General features: G+C 38.5%; 1 protein-coding gene across 3 annotated transcripts in view; it reads right to left on the bottom strand.

Moving 5' to 3' along the window:
* npas3 (neuronal PAS domain protein 3) overlaps positions 1-23149 on the bottom strand; it is a 281452-nt gene that overhangs the window by 51766 nt on the left and 206537 nt on the right. For all 3 annotated transcript variants that reach the window (XM_028035528.1, XM_028035530.1, XM_028035529.1), the window contains one exon: positions 738-918. In XM_028035528.1, coding sequence (XP_027891329.1) covers positions 738-918 — 181 coding nt within the window. The remainder of the gene's footprint in view (positions 1-737; positions 919-23149) is intronic.

The following is a 23149-nucleotide window of genomic DNA, read 5'->3' on the forward strand; positions in this document are numbered from 1 at the left end:
ACACAGTGTATATCTACAATTATTTAAAACAGGCTGGTGTTTCCTCTGGGCCTTAATGACTGACTTTTGCAAAGGTTTTTCTGGCACTAATTGGTTTTCAGTAGAAGTTCAATACGAAGGAGGGCAGGGAAAAGAAGAGAGACATGCAGTAAATGGCCAAAATTTTAAACTGGGACGACTGCATCAAGGAAAGTAGCTTCCATTAATGGTGCACCTGCTCTGGCACTGAGCAGCTGAGCACCTGGCCGGCTTTTACTTTATAGAAGTAGGAAATTATGATTATTGACAATAACTGAGGAAAAAAAACAAAACAACAAGACTCCCACTCTGTTCATACATGATTGATCTGATTCACCCCTTAGGTTCTTTTAACAAAGGGAGCACAAAAATGTCAACATAGGTGAATAGATTATTATCAATATAGATCATAATTGTATTTTTATTAAAATATTTTGTGAGGTTATTTAAAGGAAACCACAGTTCTCTACGGAAGAGGATTAGGGCCACCGAAAAAAAAAAAAAATTCTGAGTTTAAGACAGAATTCTTTTTTTTTTTTTCGTTGGCCCTAATCCTCTTCTGTAGTTCTCCATGGATTTGTCTGAAGAAAGTAATTTGTGTGACACTACAAATGTCAGTCAGTTGAGTGAAGTTGCTTCTGAGCTTGAGGTCTCACTTTATCTAAAAAGCAAAGAGAGACCTGGCTTCAAGTCCTACACCCCTGTCTCAGATCTCCTACCTGGCTCAGGCGTCTCAGAGTGTGATGATGATGACGCTGAGGACGCTCCATCTTCACTGACCACTCCCTGGGACAGAGACATGCCTCTCCCCGGAGGAAGCTTCATGCCAAGCTGCTCTGCCATCTCCACGTGGTCACCAGGGTGGACGTAGTCAAACACACTGCTTCCCGTTAGCTCCACCTGCAAAACAACAAATAATTAAGATGTTGCCATTTGTTCTATTTGTGTAGGACAATTGGGCAATCAGCAGTTACTGATTTTAAGGCATGTTTAAGAAAACATTTTGCCCAGATCTGATTTAGAGCTAAATTTTCTCAGCCATGCAGTATATCCAAAATAGACTTTGTTAAGATTTGTGGTGGCTGGGAATGCTTCTCTAAAGCAGTCTATATTAGACGTGTATTTCTATGAATCTGAAATGTTTTAAAAGGTAAATATTCTGCTTTTAGCTTCACTGTCAGTCCTTTTTTGCTTGTCTCCTGCAGCTCTGAGAGCAAATGTTAAACATTTGCTTTTCAAAGGCTGCATATATACGAAGCTATGTGGCCTTTAGGAGAAGAAATGTTGTCTACCTTCTATATTAAATGATGCATTTATCTTGAAATCGTTTCTTTTTCTTTTTTAACTTTATTAATTTTAGGTCTATTAAGGGCTCAATTTGAAATGTTCATTACTGCACAATGTATGGAAGTAAATAAATAAATGAAACAAAATGAAAACAAAAATGAGTCCAGTATTAACCTTACAGTTAACAGAGATGTGAAAACTGGTGTTATCTCCTCTCCCTCATCCCATTTTGTCATCTCTTCCTTTCATCCTCATCTAATCTGCCCCTTTACACTCATGGACAATCAGCTGCGTTTTATCATTTTCATGAAAATTGAATAAATAGTCTTCTTTTCACTATGAAAATTCAGAGTTCCTTCACGCTGAACTCTCTCATTAGTCATGATAGAAGCGGATTTGTCTTTGTTAATTGGGGTTGAGGAGAGGGAGCATAAACAAAATGAAGTCTCATTCCATAATCAGCTTCTACACACAGGTGTGTATTCGACATAACAAACCTGCAACACACACACAAGAAGGTGCATGTTCTGGTCACACTTATGTGGTGTAATATCCATGAACCTGCACACACACACGGGAAAACATGGTTTCCAATAATATCCTCTCAGGTTTTATTGGAGGTGTGTTCTGTCATTTGTAGCATATCAAAAAGGTTGTACACATTTATTTCCACGTGTTAATCTGGTTATGTATAATATGTGTGTGGGTGTGTGTGTGTGTGCTTTTTGGGGTGTCCACTGGGACAAAGGGGATTATATGGATGTAATCCTTTTAATAAGAATTACCTTTAAGGCAATTTATTTCCCTCACAAAGTCTCATGTGAAACAGAAAGTAATGATTAAGAAATGACGCTGATAGCTGAACCACATGCGCTCACACAAACCGGAGTTATGTTTACATGTTACACTGCTAATTGGATCAACGTTGTTCTTCCGTTTAAGTGACAAGATGACTTTTCTTATATTAAAACTTGGTTAATCCTCTTAACCAGTGTTGCACATTTTAAATGTTTCAAAAGCACATAAACTGTGCTTTTCATATCTAATTAATAGATAACTCAGTTAAATAGTTATCTATTTAATCGTGGGTATTGTAGTAAACCACTTCAGATTGGGCTGGGTCACCTCACTGCTGCGCTCACAGCGCTGCGCCACAATCCGCTGAGCGCAGTCCGCCATGATGTGAAGTCAGACAGCCCATATAGACCTGTAGGTAAGCTGTTACCAAGCTATTACCATGGAAACAAATTCAAATCCTAAATGATTAACCTGTCATCTAAACAACAGTGTTGTGACCAAAGTGGGCAGTAGTTAAACACTTGCGACATCAGCACAATAACTCATCACAGTTTCTTTTCTATCTTTTGTTTTTGGAAAAGCGACACATTTGTCACACTGTGAGCCCTGCGTTTTTCAGTCTTTTGTTTTAATTGCAATATATTTGCAAAGTTGGAGGAAAGGAATGTCAGTCAGCATATCTGACAATTTACGTCAGTGTTTTTACAAACACTGTACTTAGCATAAAGCCTCTGGAAGAGCTAAGCAGTCAACAGAACAGGCACAATAAATGGCTGACTAATACTTTGAAAGAGTTATACAGTTATCATGGAACTGAAGCTTCTCTGTGATTTACCATGCTTTAAGAAAACAAGCTATTAAAAACTAACTTTACATTGGTGAAAATGATTGTTTTGGTGTTTCTGCACAAGTAGAGACTTGAGCTCACAGCGCCTCCTGCCTATGTGCCACGTCTACAAGATTCTAGCACTACGGGTGCTATGACAGATCTATGTTCCATTTGAATGCACATACTTCAGATTAAATTAATAGATTCAGGGTGCACCCTGAAATAAATTCTCCTGTCTTCTAGCCATGTCTGGTAAACAAAAGGTTTGTTCCATTAACCCAGACAGACAGCTCCAGAAATGATGACAATCAACAATGGCAGCTCGTGTTCCCTGACCGCTTTCCTGTGGTTCCATCCAGTTCGTGTGTTTAATTGAAGTTCACTTGAGACTTTGATGGACAGATGCTCCTTTCGATCACCTGGAAGGATTTATTGAAAATGCCAGCCGTTTTCCCACATGATCTCCAGAGAACATTCCAGGTGTTTCAATGAAACAAACCATCTGGCACATCAGCTCACAACAGACAGTGGAAACTTCAGACAGCACTGGGAGGACCAAAGTAACTTTCCTGTGGTTAAACCCATGCCAGACACAAGGTGACTAAGGAACAAGATGTTTTCATCTTTGTTTTTGCTGTTGACCCAGGTCAGCCACCACTGCATTTTCCAAAATACAGGTCAAAGCAGTGATCCTATATCTTGCCTACAAGAACATGACACATCATCAACATGTCTTCAGAAAAACTCTTAGCTTAAATTAATATTTTTCATTTTTCAAAGGGGAAAGAAAGTACAAAACAAATGAGAAAACAACAAATAGATTAAACCTGATTTTCTCAATCTTTAGTCAGAAATTGGAAAAAAGAAAGAAAGAAAAAAACAGAATAGTTTGGGGGCATATCAAATGTTCAGCAAGGGAGAGCTAAAAATTAAATCTTTACCAAACATCGAATCAGATCTCAGTCAATCTTTATTCCTGAAAATACGCCTTCTTGCACCACCAAAACCTCCACAGCCTCCTTGATATATCAACTCTCTGTCCAGGGATCAGCTGTAGCTGCTACAAGTTTGTCGCTATCTGATTTCTTAGATGTGAGTGAGGGACGGCCTGCATCTGGGCACAGTGTGGACATGAGAGGTCCTTTGACAATCTAAAACCAGCTGAATGCCTGTTTCCAGCAGCTATTGGGCGAGGCACTCTGTTCAGGTCGCCAGTCCATCACAGGAGCAAACAGAGACAACGGACAGACCACCATGTATGCACATACTCACACATTAGGGCAGCTTAGAGTAACAAATAAACCTACATCCATAAATTTGGACAGTGGAAGGAAGCTTGAGTATGTGAAAGAGAGCATACAAACTCCATTCAAGCTGCTTTGTTTTCATCCAATAGCAGCTATGTTAACCTGCTCAGCTCTTTACCTGAACTTTTGAGCAACGTTTTCACTTTAAAATTCCTGCTAACGTCAGAACTGCTTCTGCGGTTGCATAGCTCTATGATTACAGGATCATCTGCAGCCTTAGCAGTGATGCTGTTCCTGGAAAATTCAGAAGCGTATGAAACAATGGCACGCCTCATCATCTGTTCAGGCTCTGGGTTTCTCTTTGCTCAATCCAATAAAACCATTTCACATTAAATATTGCCCATGAAATATTGAAGTTTAATATCTCTACTCTATCCGAGGTCCTTCAGCCTAAAAGTTTCAAAGTTTCGAGTTTCACGCGCACACACCCACAAACACACCCCTGCATACATAAATACACATATAAATACAAATATATTTTGTCAAAATTCATTCTAATTCTTCACAATTTCAATAAAACAACAATTTCCTAATGACTTTCTTTAATAACAGTCACTGCCCAGTCCCTTGCCAAATCAGATCAACCTGCTGCCTGGCAGATGGCAAAGAAAGCATCAACAATTTGACTGTGAAAACTAAAATTCTGTCCAGAAACACAAGAAGAAGAAAAAATGAAACACATGAAAAATGAAGCGAGGAATTCTCATTAATCACTCTCACTCTGTATCATAGTTTAATTAATGTAAAAACATTTTAAAGCTTAACACATGAGCACAAACCCACATACCTCAAAACAGTGAAAAACCTCTGTGTGACTTTGCAAAGTACTAATCAAATAAATTGATGTTAGCTCGCAGGTTTCAGAATTAATTATAGCATTAAACATTAGCTAAGTGGGGTAATATTCCAAGTTTGATAGTGCATAATTACTCTGCTGTTAATGATTCATGGAACATCGTCCTTTAAAGCAAAGAAATGAGGAGAAACAACGAACAAAAGATGAACTGTGAAAAATCTTCACACAGTAACTTTGTCCCCAAATACTGAAGATCCCACAGACTTCAGAAAATGTGGAGTAATCTCATTCATCTTTTCAATTACACATCAGCAAATAATCACAAAGTGTTTAGAATGTGCTGCACTCATCACAAAAGGGGTAAAAATTTCACCAAATCAACAAAATTCTCATCTTACAGGAATGCAATAAACTTTAAGGAGGTTTATCATGTAGTATGTATTTTCCAGGTATATAAAGCCATTTTATGACACAATCAAATAACTATGTGACCTTCTGTTGTTATGAAAATCCTGAATATGTCAAACATGATTTGAAAGGAATTTGGTTTCACAATTTGACACCTTGTAATGGGTCTCTGTCTCTTTAAGAAGCTCCTTCTCTGTCACTCTGCCTTCAGCACATCATCACATCGATGCTCCTCATTATGCCGTTCAGAAACATTCTTATGGTGTGTTGCACTCAGAGTCTTGATGATAAGCTCAGCAGACACTCAGCTCCACCAGATGTTTGCTAAATGCTGCTGCTGGAGGAGCTGAGAGGCAGAGGGGCTGGACACTGCAGCTCAAGGGAGTTTTTGTAGAAATGGCTTTGTTAGAGTAAGCGTTTGGACACCCCCAAATGGTTGCCATGGGAGATTCAAGGATTTGTCAAACAAGCATCAAAGAATCAAATAATAACTCCAGGTGTATTTTTGATGAAGGAATAACATTATAACATGACATAAAGCTAAGAAAAAGTCAATTTTACAAAATATTAAAACATAATAAATAATTATTGAAGTAACAACTTCTCACATGACGTATTGAGGGACATCCAACGGGAATTAAATGCACAGTTTCAGTAAATGTCAGTGTCTCTGTGAACAAGCTACAACTATGAGTAACGTGTGTATGAAGATGAAACTAACCACCTGATGACATCACGGCGGTATCATCAGTCATGAATAATAATGAAGCTGTAGAGTCAATAACTGCATGTGTTCACACACACACACACACAGGCACCCCATATCTAAGACACTTTTCTTGTCAACAGCTCAGAGAATGACAAATGGTCAGTCCATTATGAACTGTGTGTGTGCGTGTGTGTTTGTTTTGGTTTACATAAAGGTGTGTCCACCAAGCTGATACATTTTGATTTATTAGGCAGAACAGAACACTCAGACAATCACATCATTGAGCTAAGAAAGCGAGGTGACAAGAGAGGGGAAACCTGCACATTAAGTCACTCAGGAAGGACAGAGCTGTTTATCTCTTCTGCTGTTTTAGACCACATTTTATTCTAATCAGTGGCAAAAATATGCAAGAATGCAACAGGTGTGTGTCTATCAAAACAGCCCTTTCATTGAGACAGGGGAGCACCTACTTCCAGTCCTGGAGAAATACTATTTCTCAACCTTTAGATGAAACCCTTCATTAACCTGAATCACATGCTTCAATTCCCTCATGAACATGTAATAGAGAAGCCTGGTAACGATCTACTGGTTTGATTCAGGTGTGTTGGAGAAGGGATGCATCTAAAAGTTGCAGGCTGGTAGCTCTCCAGGACCGGATTCTGGCAACCCTGCAGAAAACCATGTGAGCAGAAGAAGAGAAAATGACTTGGATTCACACAGTTTTACAGAAAGTAACTAAGTTAGATTACATGTCACTTAATTAGTTACTTTCAGCAGCTGCTGACAGCAGCAATAATATTCAATAATATTCTCATTTGTTGAATGGATTTGTATCTCAAAATATTTTCACATGCAAAAACAGCCCAGTCAAAGTCTAAGCCTATGTCAAAATGAGAATCTGTGGCAATATATGACAAACGATGGTTAAAGCAGAAGAGTTGACATAAATTTTATTCTGTTCAAAACTGGTAGACATCTCCTAGAGACTTGTAGATGTAACTGCAGTGACAGGTGTTCTACTAAGTATTAGATCAGGGGAAATGAATATCACTGCATGACACAGAGAGGATTTATGAATATTTTGGAAACCATGAATCATTTTCATCCAGGTTTGTAGCCAGAAAACATTATAATGTGGGCTAGAAAGGGGCACGAATACTTTGGAAGACTGTGCAGACAACAGAAGAAATTTCTTTGCAGGAAAGATGAATATAAAAAGTAAAGCTGTGCAGTGTGGAGGCCAGGCTGAGCAGTTCCACACATCATGATTCAAAATGGTTATATCAGTCAGCTTTCTAGTTTTATTTACACAAATTGTTTCTAGATTCTTTATGATATCTCTCTTCAGCAGTGGCATGTTACTTGTTGTCTCTGTATAGCCAGCGATAACAGTTTTTTCTGTCTTTTTTTAGCCGACTTGAACAACAAAATATTGAACTTTGTGTGCATCTGTAATGGAATAAACAAACCTTTTCAAAGCTGTAATAAATCACTCCGCACTGAGGAGCCTGTGAGTATCTGTTTGTGTGCTTTGTGTGGTTTAAACCCCCGGAGAGGGAAGAGGTAAGAGATCCTTCACCAAGATCAATACACACTCACACATCCTTTGCCTCCATGTCCCAGAGCACTAAAGCTTGTTCAACTTGATGATTTGTTAAAGCAAAAACAACAGACACAGATGTTAATATAACATTCACTCTGTCTCCACTTCACCCCCCATAACCATGAAACGGTATTTGGTGCCTTGGGGTCTTTAAGGAATCATGTGATAACATTTACTACCCACAAGTTCTGTACAGTGTTTGATACACCAAGGACCTTTCAAGATTTCCTACTAACCAGAAGTGGAGAAGTCTATAATGTTCACCTGACATGTGAGACACAACATGGAAAAACTATCCATTTTAAATAATTAATAAGCATTGCATTGCATGGAATAAGAATTTGATACACTAGAGCAACAGAATGTAATGTTTGGTGCAGAAACCTTTGTGTCCAGTTCCAGAGTTTCCTGTAGGTCTTCACCACATTTGCTCACATTGCGGCAGAGTTTTGGTCCTCTCCTCCATACAGATCTTCTCCAGATCGTTCAGGTTTTAGGGCTGTTGCTGGGCAATAATGATTTTCTGCTGGGCTCAGATCTAGGGACTGGCTAGATCAATCTGGGACCTTGAAATGCTTCCTACGGAGCCACTTCTTAGTTCCCCTGGCTGTGGGTTTGGAGCCATTGTGACAATGGCTAGTAGACCCAGCTACGACTCATCTCCACTGGTCTCACTGAGGGAAGGCCCAAAATCTGATGACACATGGTCCGACCATCCTGTCCTCAATACCGTCCAGTCCTTTTGCACCTTCATGTTTCACAGATGGGGTGGAGTTCTTGGGATTAAACTCATCCTTCTTCTTCCAAACACGGCAATGTGAAGATGAAACCAAAATGTTCTGTTTTGGACTCATCTGAAAACCTAATCTTTTCCCATGTCTCCTCTGGATCGTCCAGATGGATGACTGGTAAACTGCAGATGGGCCCAGAGATGCCTGGCCTGGAGGTTGAACAATTTTGTCTAATAGATATGTGTCAGTTAGAGCCTGAAGGAGTCAAAAACCCAACCTCTAGCAGTAAAAGCAAAAATCTCAAAACTGTTTAGTGTTGGTTCCTCAGGAATTGCAGATCATACTCAGAAAAAAATTTACTGCTGGTGTAATTCCATCCATCCATGTCACACTGACGTAAAAAGATGCATGCCATAAATTAGACAACCTGCTGATTTGTTTGCCTGCATTTCTTTCAGATTGTGTCTATTTTATGACTTTGAGCTCTTTTCCTGGTTTCAGCCGTATATTCTCCTTTCCCCATCCACCCCACTAAATCCACTGTGAAGACCCAGAAATCTCTCTTGTATTCTGCCTAAAGCTCACAACAATGGTGGTCTTTCAACATTAGAGCGAGAGCCTCAGACACTGATAAGCTTAGTGTTGTGTGTCCAAACATCAGGGCCAATCCCTGCTTCCCAGTGCATTATGGGACTCTGATAAGAACACAATGGAGGGGCACTTTTATCATGTTTCTCATGCTAATACATCTACTGCTGCCTCCCTTCTTTCTGAGGAGATTTCATTTGTTTGGTGTGTTAATGACCTGTACAGAGCTTTAGTTGGTGTGTGTATGTGTTCTAAAGGCTGAATCTTATTCATCCAGCAGAGAGGTCCTTAGGGCAAAATATAGGAACACACACACACACACACCCACACACGCCTGCACACATGCATTAAATAAGTCCAACTCTGAAAATCAGTTTGACATTTTGCAAAAGCTTTTTGGCTCTTGCAGTGATTCAGAACAGGAACAAATACACACCAGACCTTTTATTGGTGATGTTTCCAACCCAATCCAAGCGCTGTTCTCTGGTTACCTGAGCTCAGGTCATGGACTAACAAGTCCAGGTGGGAACTCAGACATCTCGTTCCCAGAAACACACATCATGTCCACAGTTCACCTCTTTTACAGAACAGAAGCAGAACATTTTCAGTCCAGCTCAGAAACGTTCCACATTTACAGATTTTGGTGCAGCTGTTCTCTCTCAGAGAATCATGTTCAGGTCATAGGCGCGCAGAGTTACCTTTTTCAATCAAGACAAATGCAATGAATACATAATTAAATATACATTTACACACACACATATACGTAAATATTTGTAGAGCAATTTGAAAGATTATTTGCACAAATACATTTTAAACACACAATAACCTCACCATTTTGTTGGTGAGATGAACTTGAGAAAAACATTAGGCATTGTTTTTTGAGAACCTGATCGTAGAGCAAAGGCATTTTGATATTGATGCAGACTGATCTGTGATGTGAAAACAGATACAGCTGCAAATGAACTAAACCATGTGGGAGTCTATTAAAAACAATCAATCCATGATTATGATCTATGAGATTAGACTGAACAGTCACAATCGGTTGGGTGTTTTTATCCTGAAATATCTCCAGTCCCTTTGACTGTCAGGTTGCTGACAGAACCAATGCCGCTGAAGGAGAGCAGAGCCTGAGTAGACAGAGATCCAACAAGATCTATGACCAGATTACTTGATTTGAAGAACTCCATGGTGTACAGCCCATATTTATTTTACTAACAGGCGAAAGGGTTAATTATGCATCCCTTTAAAAAAAAAAAATCAAAAATCAAAAACAAAAAATAAAATTACAGGTAGGAAAAGATTTCAGATTAAAAAAGATTTAGTGATGGAAACCACCAGTGAACCTTCCAGGACATAAACGCAATCCAGGAGTAGTTGGTTTGTGACTGCACTGTGGGTGGGGAAAAGGCTCTGAAAAACTTGTGTAATTTTGTCAAACTCCTTGTGACTGAAACATTTTGTTTGATTTTCAAGAAAATGTGGAGCAACTAATCTAAATTCTCATTGAAAAACTGTCCACCATTTTCCCCTGCTGGCTGCAGCTGGTAGCATCAGCTAAAACAATTCAGTAAGTAGAAGATGCTGACCTACACCAGCGGGATTGAGGATTCTGAAATCCTTTTTAAAACATGGCAGACTGTCACAGTGCAAGAAGCTGCTGCAATGTCTGACTAGTGACCATCTGAGTAAACAGAAACCCCGCTTCCCCCCCCCACCAAAAAAAACAAGAGAGACAAATCTTGTTGCCTGTAATGGACTGCAGAGAAATCAATGTTAATCCAACAGCAGACATATCACTACAAAACACAAGACTGTTAAATCTAACAATGCAGCAGATGGACGATGAGTGAGGATCCACACAACAGAAGGAATCCAAACATCGTCAGCATCAAAGATGGGCTATTTTGTTACGAACAAATCAGCTGGAAGAATGTGTGTGTGGGTGTGTGTGTGTGTGTGTGTGTGTGTGTGTTTGTGTGTTGAGATTAATGTGCCTTTGTCTAAATTAGATTTAAAATTCTTGAAATCTTTTATGGGGGAATCTGTCTGTTGTTCCAACACTGATGCTATTTTCTGTCGGTCACAAGGCGTGTGTGTGTGTGTGTGTGTGTGGCAATTAATTGAGCAGCAATTGGACTGTGTCGCTGCAGCCCTCCCTTTGTAAGCCCCTACAGAGCTTTAAATGCAGACAAACACACACAGACCAAAGGCAAACACACATGCACACAAACGTTACAATACATAAAACTCAGAGCCATTTCTCAATGCAGTCTCATAAACACACACACACGCATACACATGCAGAGCGGTGTTCCCTCAGGATCTCCACATTCAGCTGTGGTGACCTTGACAAGAACAAAACAAACTGCCGTTGCTCTCTTCTTCCCATTTCTCTCTCTTTCTCTGCTTAAGTGTATCTGCGGCTCTGTTGCTCCTCCTCTCTCTCATTTTACACTCTATACATTGTTTTCGTACTTTGTTTGTCCTCCACAGGTCGTAATCATACTTAAAAGTATGAATGTGATCTAAGCAGATCTGGTGGATTCCTCACCAAATCACTCATCAGGTTTCTGCTCCATTGGTCCAACTCTTCCCAAACCAACAGGTCCTGCTCAATCAGGAGCAGAGAATACACTCCACAGATGACAAAATGGCCACAGTTGGACATGGGAATTCACATGGTGGTTACATTAGAGTGAACCTTCCTCTCTTTAAATGTCTAACAACAAATGAGTTACAACAATGAGCTAAAGACGCCCTTATAAAAGGAAACTACATTACCTACTTCACAGCAGTGAGTTATGGACTCCACACACATGGAGTTCTCAGTGACAGCAGACAACAACAAAATTTGAAAATGTTTCCACTTTCTTGTATTGCATTGCTGGCCTGCATCTGCACATCTACGTATGCAAGCTCAAAGTTTCACATGTATAAATTACGTCAGTCGCTCGGCAGAATGAGGACAAGTGACTGTCGCCTCATCACACCACTTCTATAGGAAATATTATGACTTCCATTAAACTCTCCTGAATATAAAAACCTGGAAAACTGAGGATCTTCAGATATGTTTGGTTTGAGACAATAAAAAATTTTGTTCAACATTTTTTGTAAACGTGAAATCGTGTGTTTGTTACGGTCCAGTCCCGCCTGGCTGGTTTTGAATGCAAAAAAATCAAAGGTTACAATATTTTCACATGGGAAGCAGCTTCCACCTGTCCTCCCCAACTAGTTAACTGTTCAAAGGGCTGATACTGAAGTTGCCAGTTGCTACGTATATTTAGGTATTCTAATTAATGACAATCTATCCATAAATCTCATACTGTGACAAACTGATTTCTAACTAACACCTAAAATGAGATTCTTTTTCAAAAAACAAAGGGTTTCTCACATCAAGTCAGAAGGAACCTGATTACTTCAATCATTCTGCTTCAATTATTCTGATTATAGAAATCTACTATTTATTAACTCTTCAGCCCAGCATTTGGAAAGCTTGGATGTTGCACATCATTGTGTCCTGTGTTTCATGACTAACTGTGGCTCTTTGAATACATACATTGTGTGCTACGGCAAAATGTCCCTCAGACTTTCTCACTTGCTGGTTTTTATCTGTAAATGCATCTTTTTGCATCTTCCTACATGTTGATGTTCACTTTTGTGAACAACTTGCAGCCATTATAGCTTGTGTTCTCGGAACATCATTTTGCAGCAGGTCCCAAAGGTCAGAACTGAGCTGTGTAAAAAGCTTTTAAATTTTATGCCTCTGCCACCTGGAATAATTTGCAGATAGATTTAACGTTATCATCTCATGGTTATTCCACGAGTATTGGTTCCTGAGTTAAAACATCAGCATTGTTGTTTCTGAATGAATATGAGCATGTTTTCTTTCATTATTTGAGGTCTGACAGCACTGTATTTTTTATTATTTTGTCAATTTCTCATATTCTGCAAATGAATGTTTAAATTTGTAATAAATTTTTGCTTGCTTCATTTTACTCAAACATGTACTTATGAAACGTAAAATCAGTTAACTCATTATTTTGCAGTGGTCTCTTAATTTTTTCCAGAGCTATATACACTGCTCAAAAAAATAATGGAAACACTCAAATAACACATCCTAGATCTGAGTGATAGAAATATTCTCATTGAATACTTTGTTCTGTACAAAGTTCCATTTGCACAACAGCAGGTGAAATTGATTGTCAATCAGTGTTGCTTTCTAAGTGGACAGTTTGATTTCACAGAAGTTTGATTTACTTGGAGTTATATTGTGTTGTTTAAGTGTTCCCTTTATTTTTTTGAGCAGTATATATATATATATATATATATATAGACCAAAAGTTTGGACGCACCTTCTAATTCAATGGGTTTTCTTTATTTTCATGACTATTTATAAGGCAATAAATCCCACTTATTAACCTGACAGGGCACCTATGAAGTGAAAACCATTTCAGGTGACTACCTCTTGAAGCTCATCAAGAAAATGCAGAGTGTGTGCAAAGCAGTAATCACAGCAAAAGGTTGCTACTTTGAAGAAACTAGAATATAAGGGCTATTTTCAGTTGTTTTACACTTTTTTGTTTAGTGCATATTTCCACATGTGTTATTCATAGTTTTGATACCTTCAGTGTGAATCTACAATGTCAATAGTCATGAAAATAAAAGAAACTCATTGAATTAAAAGGTGTGTCCAAACCTTTGGTCTGTACTGTATATATATATATATATATATATATATATATATATATATATACATATATATATATATATATATATATAAGCATGTAGCACTACTGCCATAATCCTAAGAAATGACACTCCTGGAATGACTGCTACAGCAGCCAGTAGCTTGTCATCTAGTATTGCACCTTGGTATTTTAGTTTCCCAAGCTACATTTCCTTCAAATATTTTATAAACGAATTCATAAATAAGCAACTTTTCCATGAATAACTTACATTCAGTTACATTCCACAGTGAAATCTCAAAATAGGCAGCAATCCTCTATTGTACTTTTCACCACTTTAGTAAAAGCACGTTTGTTGAGATGAAAGCAGTTCCTGGACCAGTTCTCAAGGACTAATCTGCTATTGTGTCTCACCTTCACACAGAGACGCTGGATGACACACACGCACACGCCCACACGCACATACAGACAGCATGAGATACCAAACGTGCACATGGACAAACACCTGCAGAAGCATGCAAACAAGACAAAAGACATGCATGCCTGTTACAAAGTGTTTGAGGACACACACACACACACACACTCACACCTCAGCCAACACGCAAACAGAGCAGTGAGTTCTCTGTCAGCACAGCAGAGTGAAGTCTCAGTGCAGTGACTCATGTGTTAGTAGGTTTTAATATTGCCAACCACTTAGGGAACCCCGAACTCAACATGAAATGGAAAAGCACACACACACCCACCCCCACACACCTACACACATACAAAGCAAAAAAAAAAAAAAATCACTAGAATGTTAACAGTGCCAATTTTGTGGAGTGAGACTAGGAATGAATGACGTAGCAGAATTTACATGGTTGTCTTGGTACAGATGAAACATGACTGTGTTTTCTTCTCTCTAATCTGAAAAGTTAGAAAGTTTTTTTTGTTGATTTTGTTTCATTTATTTTTTCAAAAATAAATGAAACAAATGCAAAAAATACCTTCTGACTTAAAATATTTAGAGCTTCATTTACCAGAATATTTAGACTAAACTTCAATCATTACTTTTAAATGGAGTTTTGCATATAAACCAAACATATTATATTCCACAAATACAAACCAGTCATACTAAGGTTGGCTTAAAAAATGGAATTACTTGTAATAATTCATTTACAAGCTTACAATCCTATGTAATTTAACTTCTGTCATTGATGCACTGTTCCTGTGGAGTTAACATTAAAATGTGTTTATGACACTGTATGTAACATTTGAAATGCAATAATTCATAAAACACTTTACTAACTCTCCAACTGCAGTGCTCCACAGCCCATGATGTCAAAAGCAGCCATCACTTCCTAATGACAAGCCAAACCTCTGCGACAGGAGCTTCTCTGACAGATACCCCACAGCAGCTTCAAAAGACTGGAGTGGCAGCTTCCATCAGCTTTCAACTGCATCTTATTATGTTTAAGTTGACTATTAGATAGGAGTTTAGAGAACATGAGCAATACTGTATATCGGGTTATACTCTGAGAACAATCTGTGGCTTTGAATCTGCTGCCTGACGGAGATGCTTTGCTATCTGAAATGACTGTTTGTTTTCAATTTCACATTCCATCTGATTTCCTTAGGACTGGGGAACACAGAAGTTATTACCAACAAAGACAGGCATGCCGGGGCTGAGAGTGTGTGTGTCACATCAAAGAAATTAGATTTGAGTTTGTCTGGAATACAGCTTGTATGGAGACTTGTATACTAGGTGGAATGACCTCTATGTGTGCTCTATCTATCTATCTATCTATCTATCTATCTATCTATCTATCTATCTATCTATCTATCTATCTATCTATCTATCTATCTATCTATTTTATTTTATTTTTTTTTCCAGCCAGCTCTGGAAAATATTAAGACACCACTGCACTGAACTCCATTGAAAACTTCATGGTTATTCCACCAAAAATTGATTTCTGAACTCTTCTGAAGTTAAAGCATTAGTGTTGTTGTTTCTAAATGAATATGAACTTGTTTTCTTTGCATTATTTGAGTCTGAAAGCACTGCATTTTTTTTCTTATTTTGACCATTCCCCATTCTCTGCAAATAATTGCTTGGAATTTCAAAGACATATTGTCAGTACAGTAGAATACAAGAACAATGTTCATTTTACTCAAACATATACCCACAACAATTAAAATCAGAGAGCATATAATCTGTGTATTTGTGTATAGGCATGTGGGCGTGTGGGTGTGGGTGTGTGTGTGAAGACACATCCACGAAATCCAGTCTCTACAGTACTGTACTGGTTCAAAAAGGTTTTTGTTTTTTTTTTACCCCTCCAGGGGGTCTTTTTGTGGGCTCTAGTGTCCCTTATATGACAGTGGGCTGACAGGAAACGGGGAAGGAGAGGGGGGAAGACATGCGGCAAATGTCGTTGGGTCCGGGAGTTGAACCCGCGATGGCCGCGTCGAGGACTGAAGGCCTCCAAATACGGGTCACACCAACCGCTACGCCACCACGGAACGCCCCAGGGTTCAAAAAGGTTTTAATCAAAATACTATCTATCTAAAAAAAAATAAGGCCAGATAAATTCACTGATTTGTGCCAGTGACAGATTTGAAAATGCTTTGATTCCTAAAGTGAGGGCATGTACATTATAGATGAGACACCAAGAGTAGAGTGAAGCCAGTTCTTGGACTGACAGTCCAAACCATGAATGAAGGTCTTCAAATGTAGACGTTGCCTCAGCCACACATTGCCAGCACTTGACAGTGTTACAGAGATTGTAGGTTTCCCTGAGGCCATGTGTTTGTGTTGTACAATTGATCCATATCTATGGTTTACAGCGGTTACAGTGACCAAGTGTTGGAACCAGTAGGCACAGAAGGGGCACTCAAACATCCCATATCTTCTTGCCCCATGTTATAAAGAGTATATGCCAAAATATGAGAAGTAGCAGAATATGGTCGTCCATCATGCTTCCCGGTATGACGAAAAGCCAAACTGTGAACCAATTCAAGCTGTCAGGTGCTGGTAATCCTCTGTAACGTGTCCACCAGGAATCCTGTACGACTGCTGACCTTCACTTTCCATTCTTGAGTGCTCTGTGTGTAACACCGTCACTCCACTTATGATGTCACCATTTATGCCCTCCGGTGTCTTGTGGTAGACATGCCAGCTCACTGACGAGAATACTTTATGACTTAAATATCAACATTTATTGCCAAAGAAAGCAGAAATTGATGGAACAAAGGTGGCTGGAGTTTTGACCTCTGCAGAAGGGCGGGGCCTCTGCAGATAAACACACTAAAGCACACATCCAGTAAGGATGAAGTCATGATTAAGAGCGAATGCTGTTTGAATGAATCTATTCGCTGTTTATTGAGTATGGTGTGTGTATGTGTGAGTGTTTATGTCCAAACTAAAAGCAGATTCACAGCGTTTGACACCGAGTGTGTGTTGTGTTACTTCGTTTGTTGATTTTGTGAGTTATCTTCTTTGTGCATGTGAAATTGTGTGTGAGTGCATGTGGGGGTGTGTGCGTAGGGGTGTGTGTGAGTATGTGTGTGTTTCCCTATCAGTTAGACAAGTCATTATTCTTGGCTGACAGCGCTCAGCTCTCGCTTCTCTGCCAGGTAATGAATTCTCCTTCAGATAAAGCGAATAAAAAAAAATCATCTTTAATTTCTCCGCCTTTCCGTTGTGTAAACTCAGATTTTTTTTTCCGCCTCGGTGCCAGGGTTTGCTGCTGTACTGCTCCCTGCCTGCCATGGGCATGAGACAAGCAGTGAGAGATGATGATGGCAAAGCAGATGTTCGGATGTGGATGAAAGAACCACTGCAAAATATGATGGATAAACGGTTGAAGCAGTGAGAGTGTGCACAGAAACGCACATGCAGACCTAACATAAAGATGAGGAACAGCAAGATGGGCAGACAAAGATACACATTTAATACCTCAGCTCTGTATTGGATAATTAACTCTTCACTAGCTCAATTAATATGTTATTATTAAAACAAAATTACTGTTTCTGGTTAGTATAAAACCTGCTATATGTCTGCAGCAACAACTCACATCAAGTAGTATCAAAAAGAGGTAATTAGTTTTTCATGTCACTATTGAGGAATTTTGGCTCCCTCCTCATTGCAGATTTGAGTTCAGCCACATCAGAGGGATTCTGGGAGCAGCCTGCCTGTTTGAGGTCATCCCACAATGTTTCAATCAAATTTAAGATTTTCTCTTCAGCTAGGCTACTCTAAAACCTTCACATTGTCTATCTTTTTAAATGCACAGTATTTTTTTTGCACTGTATATTATTATTTTCCCGTTTACATTTTCTCAACATATTTTGATCTTTTGACTGAACATATGTAGTTTGATGTTGCTGTTGCACCTGAATTTCCCCAGTGGGGGACAATAAATATCTATTTAATCAATTCTGTGTTGATTGACATGAAAAGGCTGAGATTCTGGGGAGGAGAGGAGAGCGTAAGGGAAGAAACGTGACCAGAAGTGGACTGGCTTCGACAGTACCATCCATAGGGTAGTAAGCACTGTCCTCCAAGTTCCCAATTTGGTCGACATGCTAAGAGGTACAGCAACACCAGTTTGATAGGAAGAGGGGAGCAGAGTGCATGGAGAGCTGGAGGGCGAGGGGCCAAAGGACTGGGTTGGGCTTGGAACCTGTTGATTGCTGCTTGTAGTTCTACGTTTTATTTTTTGCATTTTGAGTTATTCTGAGTTTGACTTGCTTTGGATCATTGACCAACTATCAAACTCAAAAGGTGAAACCCAACATTGCCTGAATTTAAGGTCACAAACAGTTGGACATTCTCCCTCAAGGTTTCCTGCTAGGAAGTAGAATTCATGGTTCATTCAGTTCCTCTAACCCGTCCAGCTCCAGAACTGGCCATTACGATACAACCACTGTGTTTGACAGCCGGCAAGGTGTGGCTTTCTGAAATGCTGTTACTTCTAAATGTAAAGGTATACATATCTTCCTAAAAGCTCAGCTTTTCTCTTGTCAGTGCATAGATTGTTTTTTCTTTTTTGGCAGGGGGGGGGGTGTCATCAAGAGTTTTTTGGCAAAAATGAGATGTGCCTTTGTTTTGTTTTTAATCAGCCATGGTTTGGCCTTGGCGCTCTCCCATGGAGGCCGTTTTTGCCAATATCCTATTGTAGAGCCCTGAAATGAGGCCTGTAGTGCTTTGCATGTTGTTCTCAATGAGCTTTTGGAGTAATGTTGGTTGGCAGGCTGTTCCTGGGAAGAGCCACGACTTTTCCTAGTGTCCTCTATTTCTGGATAAATTGTGAGATTTTTTAGATGACATTATGATGTCGAAAATGTATCTCAGTGATGTCTTGACTCTCGCGTTAATAAGAAGACAGTTATTATTTCTTATGAAAAAACATAACTAGCTTCTCTGGGTGGGTTTGGATAGCTTTATTTGCACAACAAATAAAACCAACATGCATGATCTTGGTTATTAAAATTATTTTGATAACTTTGACAAAAAAGAAAGTGAAAATGGCTTCATAGCACTGTCAGGATTTAGAATGGAACAAGTTTATGAGATGCCCATTCTCTGACTCTTTAATTTGATGATAAATTAAATCTACAATCACACACACTCTCAATAACCTTCCTTCCACATCACCAATAAGGCAGTAAGCTGTTAATGTACACCTTAGCTGTCACACAACTCATAAAGGCAGTGGCCTGCTCCCTGATGTGTGCTCCGATTGTTTTATGCTCCATCTGCTCCAAATCCCTAATCTGCCATTAGAGCCAAACTACACAGAAGCGCTGTGGGTGCAGAGACAGGTCAAAAAGAACATTGAGCAGCAGCGAGGTGACACCAGTTCATTACCTGCATTAATGAGAACAATCAACAAAAAAGTGATCAGTGATAATACACAGCTACATGTGCTACTCAAAACACAGTGGAAATAAATTCCCTTAATTCTTTCAGATCATGGGTGTGACCAACACCTGCAAAAGAAAAAAGGTCTTTTTGCACTCTTCATCTTTATCTAAATTTAAATCATGCTAAATCATTTCTTCTACATATAGAACGTTGCCCATCCTGCACCTCGATATTTTGCAGTTTCAGAGTGCTCTATCTGTCCATTTAGCCTGGCATGTAAGTTTTTGTTCAGAAAGGCTAAAATTATCCATTAGTTTTGCATCTTTAATGTGACACAGACTGCACATAAAATCCATGAATTACATTTATTTGAGAAAAACATCTAAAATATAAAAAAGCTACAAATTAATGTTTTACATAATAAAAAAACTGAGAGTGACCTCTAAGTTGGGTTTCCACAACTTTCTAAAAATAATTTAGCAACAAAAAGGAGCTTTTGATGTAACAAACACTACAAACAGAGCAGGCATCAAGATTACAATTGTTGAGCCTTTCTTAAATTAAGCTTCAGGGAATTGTTGATTACAAACAATATGGATGGACCAGCGCAGGCTACAGACTCAACTAATAAAGACTGGAGTAGAACCTCTAATGAACAAGTTGAGGATTTTGTCTTTCCAATTAAAGTAGTCACGACATTTAATGTAACTGGAACAAAAAAAGCTAATGTTTCAGAACCCTGGGGCTAACTCTCAAAGGTAGGGGAGATTGGGGAAACATTAGATCTCAGATCCATTTGAAAAAAACAAAAAACAAAAACAAACTGGAAAGGCAAGATACACACAATAATTGAATAAGTAATGTAACAGCAACCGAACTAAAGCTGAACATTCCTCCAGAATTGATAAAAACACAAGACAGGAAGTGATGAGGGAAAATGCCAACAAGCTGAAAGCAACATTGACAGCAATTTCCAGCAAGTATTGACTGCATTCTCTGTATTTCTTGAATAAAGAGTACAATTGCATAACAGGGTTATTTTCTTTCAAAGAAAACATCTAGGCCTGTTAAAATCTACAAAAACCTTTCATTAGAATGTATCAGCTCAAAGTCGACCTTTTCAGTCACAATTTCAAAAGGTCAGCTTGGCACAAAATACACCCTGAAAATCACATAAGCAAATATATTAGGGTTGGGACTTCAGTGCAGTGTTTTTGATTACTTAATTACATAGATTTTAATGCATTAAAGATGTTAACACAATTAATCATTTTTTTTCTATTCTACATACAGAAGTCTCAAAACGGAACCTTTCAAATGACATCAGGGATGAATGACAAAGCTGCTTCCCTTGGAAAACCAATGAGACGCAGCAATAGAATAATGTTGTGTTCAAGTTGCACTAAATGTAGGTAGCCTATCAGCAAAGCCATTCGAGCCTAAAATAGCATCTCAATGCTAAACATGTATGAGCAGCAGCACAAAGAAGTTGAATGATCAACTTCCTTAAATACTTCATCACTAAATGGGTAGAATATCATTTTGCAGCAATCTTATGGTTGAATAACCTAAAAAAGGTTAAAAACAATACATGTCTTTGTTGTTGTCTATTTATTCAGTAATTTAGTGGCAATTGAAAATGTTGTTTATTTTATTGATGTTTAGTTCTCAATTAAAATGCAATTAATAGTGATTAATCAATTACAGACTCCAAATTAATTTAATTAAGTTTTTGTATGTATGTATGTATGTATGTATGTATGTATGTATGTATGTATGTATGTATGTATGTATGTACGTACTGTATGTATGTATGTATGTAGCTGTGCACACATACACCCAACTGTCTACTAGCTTGGATCTGAAGTTGAGGATAGAGAAGGCCTGCCTGTCCATGTCTGTCAATCCACACCAATCTTCAGTTCCACCAGAGCTAATATTACCTGAGAAATCCAGTGATTTGCAGTAATTGCAGAGAACATCTCTATTTCATGATTTTAATTTGCACTCCTAGAGCAAATTACCCGCTGCACACAGCTTACCTGAAAACACTAATCCTACACCAATCGAATTTCTGGCAGTTGCGAGCTGTAATTTGTCTCGCTGTGTTGTTTCTCTCTTCTATTGCTTTCACTCTCTAAGGTCTTAGATTTTTGTACATTTCCTCATGAATATATTCAATCAAAATCTTTAGGCAACAATCACAGGTGATGCTAATATTTTTTACCAGCATAACCATAGTAGATTTTATCTTGCCCTGTCAGCTGTTTTTTATATTTTATATAATGATAAGCAGTCATAATGTGTCCCTATCATACACCTAACAAGATACTAGAGAATAGTTCAATTTCTTTAAATTACACTGGAACTAAAATCAAATATTAGGTAATTTATAATTGTTCTCTTCAATAAATGTAAACTTGACTCTCACTTTCCTCTTCAAAAAGCACATTTAGAAGCCAAACCATGTCTCAATCCTTTTTTAAATAAATTAAACTACTAGAAAACACTATTAGATGGACAATAACAGTTTTGTTCTTTAAGATACATGAGTAAGCAGTAGGAAAATTTATGACACAGTGACAGTAAAATAAAGAGCACCAAGTGCAGAGAGGAAAATTGAACAGTAAATGACGAGACAAGGCAATGTTTTAACAAAGTTTGAGGCACCAAGAGAAAAGAAAAACAGTAGAAAAATGAGGGAAGACAACCAGGATCAGTTTGGGATGTTTACTTGGAATCTGTCTGTATGAGACCACAGAATTTTTTTGTAAGGTGCCTTGACACAACATGTGCTGCAAACTGACTCTATATTAAAAAAAAAAAAAACTGAATATTTATTCACTGGAATAAACCTGGAGGCTTTCAGTTGTTTAGTTTGGGTAGACTCAGATTTCCGCTAAACTGTTCACAAAGCACGTGGAAATAATCATCTAGAATAAAGCTCAAAAAGAACCTCAGTATTATATGATTTCTTCCTCCAACAGATGTATTGATTCTTTTAAAAGTTGTTTTGTTAGCCAGTCAAAGTCAGAGCTGCTGGTTCTTTTTACAGGAAATATTAAATGATGAGTTAAGGAAGTTGTTCCCACATCGTCCTGAAGCATCAGAACTGCTTTCCACTGCTCCAGGCTCACTTCCTCAGCTGCACTTTCGTCAAGCTGTCTCTCCCACAGTGATGTTCATAAAAACAAAGACAGAACTGTATGGAGTCTTCCACCTTCAACGTTTCTTAACATTTAGCTATTTTCCATCGTCTCTTCTTGAAGTACCTGAGCCCAAAGGCTCTGAGAAATCGCTTTACCCTTACTCAAACAATGGGCTCATAAAGAGTTTAAAGTGATCTTAAATTACCCCGTTAAGATGTGGTGACTAGAAAACTGGTGTTTAAAACAGGTAAATTCCAGATTTGTGGTCGATCTTAAGCACCCCTGCAGTGGAGTCTTAATCAAAGAGCTGTAACAATTGATAATCGTTGGAAAGGGAGAGCACCAGAAAGAAAGAAGAGAACTAAAAATCAACTAATTGCAAACCTCATATTCTGT

Source organism: Xiphophorus couchianus, chromosome 13 (genome assembly GCF_001444195.1).
Source record: "Xiphophorus couchianus chromosome 13, X_couchianus-1.0, whole genome shotgun sequence".
Classification (NCBI taxonomy): domain Eukaryota; kingdom Metazoa; phylum Chordata; class Actinopteri; order Cyprinodontiformes; family Poeciliidae; genus Xiphophorus; species Xiphophorus couchianus.